This window comes from Alligator sinensis, unplaced genomic scaffold, assembly GCF_000455745.1.
Source record: "Alligator sinensis unplaced genomic scaffold, ASM45574v1 scaffold1008_1, whole genome shotgun sequence".
Lineage (NCBI taxonomy): Eukaryota > Metazoa > Chordata > Crocodylia > Alligatoridae > Alligator > Alligator sinensis.
In genome coordinates this window covers 948,907-955,886 of record NW_005842013.1, presented here as the reverse complement: position 1 = coordinate 955,886, position 6,980 = coordinate 948,907, and the positions used below count along the sequence as shown (strand labels likewise).

The window sequence follows — 6,980 nt, the reverse complement described above, 5'->3', positions numbered from 1 at the left end:
AGCAGGAATCTGATGAACTCTGACTTTCATTATATTGAATTTCTGTGAGTTCTGCAGGCTAAGTAAAGAAAAGTGGATTCCCTTTTTTTCAGTGTAAAATGTGCAACTTGGTAGTTTGCTCACTGAATATCATTTGAGGGAGGAACATCCAAGTTACTGCCTTTCTAGCACTGAGTATGCTTTATGACTGTATCGGGCACCTTCTTCCTTGATTTCTCTCTGCCCTGCACGTTTTTTGATCTCTCTTTACAAGGAAAGTATTTTCCATGTCTCTACATTTCAGTTTATTGTTGCAGGAATTTGACTTCACAGCTCCATTTAACAGTGAGACTTATGTGGCTAAACCCATGCATCGCGCTTAAAATTTAATCCACATGACTAATCCTTTTAGTGGGTTGTCTATGTGTAATAAAAGCTACAGGTTGGCCTTTAATAATAGCGACATTCCTACTTGAAATACTTTCCCCTCTTGCTGCTTGAAGGGTCTGTGATATCTTCCAAGTGCAAATGAAAAATGAATGTTTCGAATCTGCAGGTTGTATAGCTTGACCAAGTAGAGCAGACCTCCGTTACCTACCTGTATGCAGTCCTATTCGTATCCTGACGGGTACTTCTGGCATGTGCCTCATTTTAAAAGAGCCCACTGAACTGAGAATGTCCAGAGACATATTGGCTATTTCAGCAGCGTGCTTGTTTCCATTTCGTTTTGGAAGCCCCGATGCGACCATGTAGGCATCACCAATTGTTTCCACCTGAAAAAGAAGGGGAAAAAACCATGGAATTAAACTTCAAGAGTCTGATTTTATTATCACTTCTGGAGCCCCAGATAAGAAGCGGACATGAAGTGGAGTTCAAGCATTGCACTGGTTTTCCAGTGCACCCAAACAGACACCAGTCAATGAAACACCCCAGCCAAGGGGTTGCAACCAGGGTGGCCGAGTTATAATCCTTTCCTCACCTTGTAAACATCATGATTACCAAGGACAGCATCAAAGAGTGTATAAAGATCATTGAGGAGATCAACCACCTCAATGGGCTCGCTAAGGGCGGAGATGGTCGTGAATCCAACGATGTCACTGAAGTAGATGGTGACCTGGTCAAAATATTCTGGTTCGACCGTGCCACCGGTTTTAAGTGCTTCTGCCACTGACCTGAAATGACAGGAGGTGATGAAAGGCAACTTGACAAGCGTCTTTATCCTTGTAAGTTCAAATGATCTTAGGTTGCAAGATGCTATAGATTGTGACGTGTTGGTATAGCTTTTGATCTGAGGGCCGGGTCTTTTACTTGCTTAGCAGCTCCAGATAACAACTGGATCATCCACTGCTACCCATTTACATGTATTTCTTTAGTAGCAGGTGTAAGGCAATTGACTTTGGCTTCAGATAAACCCTTGGTTCTCACCTGGGCGGAGAGTACCATATTTTCTCACATACCACACACCCCAGCATAAAATATACACCTTGATTTTTGAAAGGCAAAATGAAGACAAAGAGATCCTTGCAGGAAAAAACTGAGCAGCAGCAGCGAGAGAACAGAGCCTGCTCGTTGTTCTGCTTTCTATGAGTCCATGCAGATTTTATTTTTACTTTTGCTTGGTAACCAGCAGAGACTGCTCTTACCATTTTCCTTGCATATAACACAAATTGCCATTTCTAGCAGCTGTTAAAAAAAAAAAAAAGGTACGTTCTGTACATGAGAAAATATGCACCTGCCGTAGGCCAAGATCCTGCTATCATAGATTCAGCTGAATCTGTGAGAGCACATGTCCAGAGGTCCCTAACCTCAGTAGGTCTCCATGTGGGCAACGGTGTCCAATCACACAACCACAACCGTAGCTTGGGAAATGTTCAGAGCACCTGTGGGTCCTGTAGGGGAGGAGTGTCAAACATTTGGCCCATGGGCCAGATCCGGCCTGTGAAATGGTGTCATCTGGTTTATGGGCCTCTGCAAAGATCAGGGAATTTGGGAGCAAGGCAAGTGGGGGGTACAGAGACCCACCAGGGATGAATTTCAGCAGCAGTGGGTAAGCGATGGCTGCATTAACTGGCTGCCCAGCCTCTACCACTGGCCCCAGCACCAGGCATGAGTCTAGATCCAGCCCCTGAGGAGCCCTGCAGTCCACATCCAGCCTAGGTGGTCCAACCATTTTGTTGCCCCTGCTTTAGGGCAAAGTGGCTTCATAACTAGACTGCCCTTGCATTTTTTTACTTACGGGGGGAGCATTTGCGACAGAAGTTTCTCTGTCTTCTGTTTTTCAATTTCCAGCTCTTCTGTCCGTTCCCGGATTAAATCTTCCAGGTTGCTCGAGTACTGCTCAAGCATTCTGAGCATGGAGTCAATGATATTGGTTTTTTTGCCTTTGTTGATGGTTTTGAACTGGAAAATTAAACAGCAGGGTCATTTCCCCGTAATATTTTAAATCAGCACGGGGATGCTAGTGTCAGCGGGACAGAAGCGGACAAAAAACCTACGCCTGTCAAAGCTGAAGGTGAAATTGTGATGAAAGGTTTTGTCAAATGCATAAACTCTTTAAGATCCCAGATCAATTTAGCAGTCTTATTAGCAGGTGGCCAGCCCTGCTCAAAGCCTAAGCAACACTTAAATCCCACATAAGTCTTCTTGGGCATAAAGCCACCATTCCTATTTTGCACAGGGTTTCTGTACAGGTAGGGAAAATCCTGGGCCCTGTGGGGGTGGCCAATCAAGTGGTGGCCTGGGGCTATCACCCTTGAGTATGTGTGCCCCTGCTTAAGCAAGCATGTACACAGTCTCCTTTTGTTCCCCTTCCTGAGTTGTACTGGACACTTCTCCGTTCCAGCAGAGGATCCAGGGCATCAACCCAGATTTTATGTTGCATGCTGCCTCATTCCCATCTATTGAAATCAAGGGGAATTGCACAGATGCATCTGAAAGCACAATTCCTTATATGTTCACAGAGCTTAAGGGCAGAAGGGAACGACTGGACTATATAGCTCAATCTCCTGCATGTCACAAGCTATTAGATTGAAGCCAGCGTCTGCTGCTGAATTTGGACCTTACAAGGTGCTTGAGCAATTGCCCTGAAAACAAATGAAAAGCTTTTTAGTGAATCTTTCAAGGTGAAATAGTAGCTGGCGTTCACACTCCGCTCTTTGCAGACCCAAAGCACAATGCAGACATGAGTCCTAACCCTGTGAGGACGTGGGTAAGCGTTGCAAGTCTGAGACATCAACTCAAATTCCACCCCAGCTCGGGCCGCATGCTGTAGTACGCTGAACTGGAAGGTGACACGTGGGGCGTAAAGCAGGCCAGCTGATGTAAATAGTGTTTGAAGACTTCCTGGGGAGCCAATAGCAGAGCCATTAGCAGGACTCAGAAGTTCCCTGCCAAAGTGAGTTTCGAAGACCTCTTGCCTTTAAAAAAGCTACTCCTCTTCCAAGTAGGAATAGCAGAGGACTACACCCTACTTACTGACCTTATTAAATACCTCCTCAAATGTGGGTCTTCGTTCTGGCGATTCGCTCCAGCACTGTTTCATCAACTGAATACACTCCATGGGGGCCAGCTCTATGGCGATGTTTGGCCGACAGATGGGTGGAGGCTTCTTCACCTTCTGGATGATTTCTAGAACAAAAGAAGATGGCAAAATATGTCGCGGAGGCTGTCCTTTGGTGGGCGGGAGAGACACTGCACTTTTTGCCTCCCCATTGCTGCCACCAACGTGGCCTGAGTCTGTCTGGCCAAAACTTCTGCATCTGGCTGCTGGGTAAAATGGGCTTTATAGTTTCTGCCCTGTTCCTACCTGCCAGGTAATCATAAACAGCTACTAGTACTTGGCTGGGAGATTTAATAGCTAGAGGCTGAACTGCTCTCTTAGATGCGGGGCCCACATCATCATGAATGAAGTAGGGTAGCAGGGAGCGTGAAGGAAGCTTGTGCTATCAGTCACAAGGCTATTGACAGACAGGTCTTCCAGGTCCTAAGCAGCCAATATGGTCATTTGATTACAAAACTTCCTGGAGTTTAATTATTTCTTCTTTAAAGGATATTGGAAAAGGCATTTATTTTAAAAAAGGAAGGCTGTACGGCAAGGTCTGTCATCAAGGGCTTCAGTCTTGCAAGATGGAGAACACCTCCTGTGAGCTGATTACTACCCACAGCTCCCATTACCTTCCAGGACTAGAGCCTTTATTTCCAAAATTGGCATTGTGAGTACCCAGAGGCTGTCAGTTCTTTGGCTACCTCATACTTAAGGTCTCCTCCTGTTACTTAAGGCAATCTTAGTGTTTCCCACCAATGACATTTAAGATCTCCCTCCTATCTTAGGCAATTCTGCAGCTTCCTATCAATGTAGAAACAAAACACATGGCCCAAACAGCATGTTTCCTTGTTGAGCCAGGAAAGATGATTTCATCAGACAGTTTAAAAAGTTCACTCCACTGGGGAGAGCTACTTGAGCATTATGGAGCAATGAGTGGAAATTCATCATTTTATCCATCAGAGCATGAAACTATGGAGCACTCTGCTTAACATCTGCTAGAGAAAACTGCTGGAAATGCTACTAATGGGCAAGGTGGGGAGAACAGCTGGGAAAGCAGAAGAGCCAGTGTTGATTCTGGCATGAGAGGCAGAAGAGCATCCTTCATTAAAGAACTTGTGGCATCATCATCACCATTATCATCACCGTCATTATTGTTATCATTATTGAATTGGGATAGCAGCTGGGCTGCCAACAAAGTCCTGGGCTGCTTGTGTTATACACCCATATAAAACCCGACAATTTCTTCCCCACAATGCTCTACACTAACACTGATGAATCACTCTCCAGCAGACTTACTCTTTCGCCATCACTTATAAAATCATATCATACAAAAGTACGTCTGGAAGGGCCCTCAGGAGGTCATCTAGTGCAGCCCCCTGCTCAAGGCAGGATCGTCCCTGACTAAACCATCTCAGCCAGGTGTCTGTCTAACCTGCTCTTGAAAACTTCCAGGGATGGACATGCCACAATCTCTCTAGGTAACTTTTTCCAGTGCTGAATCACCCTCAGAGCGAGAAAGTGCCTCCAAATAGCCAACCTAAATTCCCTTTGCTGCAATTTAAGACCATTGCTCCTGAATCACCTGTGACCTGATTGATTTTAGTGAGTATTTTGGTGATTCTCAAACATTCATTAAGTGGCTGGGACAAAATATCTTCGGGTTCTTCCTAAACTGTTCCCTCTAACTCTTTGCTATTGATTATCAGGAGCTTGCAATTATCTATCTACAAAATTATCTATCTCCCCTTATTCCCAAAGAAGGGTGCTGGTGCCCAAAAGCTTATCAAGAACACTTTTTCTAATTATTCAGTTGGTCTAATAAAAAGTTACCACATTTACCCAAATAACCTTGTCTGCCAAATATATACGAGGCACCTAACTTCTATTGTGTGAGTTCTTCTCCCTGATTCAAGGAATGAAATGAGCTAAACGGGAAAATAATTTGTGGCACATAGCCATTAGCAAATGCTGAATAGAGACTGCATTTCATCGCAGCCCAAAGCCCCAGTCCTGCATGAGTGCATCAGGGAGGGATTTACAATGGCCACTCATCCTTATTTGTGTGTGAATCCTACATACTTTCTAAGGCCCAAAATGCTACTCTCCAGCACATAAATACATACCCCATGTACGACAGTAATGCAAGTTCTGTCCCATGGAAAAAAGCCAATATTTGGCAGTTGGGTGAAAAGTCAAAATATTTGAACTTAGATGGTCCTGATTGACTGCGGCACCTCAACACCAGGGGAGCGCCTGGTGCATTATCGGAAATTTAGTTTGACTAGGGACTAGGGCTCATAGGAAGCAGTGAAGCCTGTGAAACCTGGCCCTGAACCTCCCATGAAGCATTGTGGGTGGAGGGGTTGGTAAAGAAAAGAAACATTTTGATTTTTTTGAGGTAAAATCAAGCTTTTGTCCCAGAAAATATCAACCGTATTGTAATCTCATTTTCTCACATGAAAATACGACAGGCAGCCTTGCAATATGCTACAGATTTTCTACTGCTCCGAAATGAAAACCGCGCCATGTCCTACCGGCAGCAGGGAGATCCGTGGTACAATACGGCGGCCCTCGAACAATTACTTCTTGTAAGATGATGGAGAAACTATAAATGTCTCCTTTAAATGTGCCTGTTCGGATCATGTCTGGCGTTCTCAATAATTCAGGAGCTGTCCAAAGCAGTTCTGAAAAACAGAGTCGTTCAGAGGGATGACATTTCTGCACTGGGGTTCAGGTTGTTGCCACCTAAGCACATTCATGGGAAACCAAATTGCACAGGTATTGTGCTATTCAAGGTCATCGTCCCTTTGCATTGCGCCCCTTCTCTACAATGTTTCTCTAGTGAAGAGTCCTTAAGATGAGTCAAGTGCTCAGTTCAAATAATTATTTCCTACCTATGGGGACTTTTTACCATCTTGTACCATCTACACTTTTCCCAGAGTCTGATAAAGGGATTTTGATCCCGAAAGCTTGCAGAAAAGGACAATTTTCTTGCCATTTTCCAGTTGATCTAATAAAAGGTATCATTTTGGAACCAAGAGTTCTAGTTTTTTGTCTATCAGGTCAAATAACAGAGCCAGGTATCAGGCAAAGGCACCAGGTACAGCTTGAGGACCTGTATGCTCACGATTGAACCAGGTTACACCCCGAGCCTTCAAATCAATAAGCATGCACCTTATGTTTTTCGATAGAAGTAAAGTTAAGCATGAAATCTTTGCAGGATTGGCCTCCTTGATTTTGCAGTGTATTAAAAGTTGAGATTCCACCTTGGGAAATCTTGAATTATTTTTTTTAACTGTCCGCCAAGACCAGAAATCTAAATCTAAGATTTTTGTCACTGTAAACTGTTCCCCCCCCACCCAACTTCTTTGCTTAATGCCTTCCCAAACAAGAAATCTTGAATTATTATACCATTTTATTGAGACAGTGGCATGGACCTCGTGAAAGGTTATTCCTA

General features: G+C 44.2%; 1 protein-coding gene across 1 annotated transcript in view; it reads right to left on the bottom strand.

The window, feature by feature from the left end:
- The window catches only part of GUCY2F (guanylate cyclase 2F, retinal), a 69,229-nt gene that overhangs the window by 34,773 nt on the left and 27,476 nt on the right, over positions 1 to 6,980 (bottom strand). The window contains exons 12-16 of the mRNA XM_014519141.2: positions 6,058 to 6,207; positions 3,458 to 3,606; positions 2,216 to 2,379; positions 959 to 1,151; positions 578 to 752 (exon numbers count right to left, since the gene is read on the bottom strand). Coding sequence (XP_014374627.2) covers positions 578 to 752; positions 959 to 1,151; positions 2,216 to 2,379; positions 3,458 to 3,606; positions 6,058 to 6,207 — 831 coding nt within the window. The remainder of the gene's footprint in view (positions 1 to 577; positions 753 to 958; positions 1,152 to 2,215; positions 2,380 to 3,457; positions 3,607 to 6,057; positions 6,208 to 6,980) is intronic.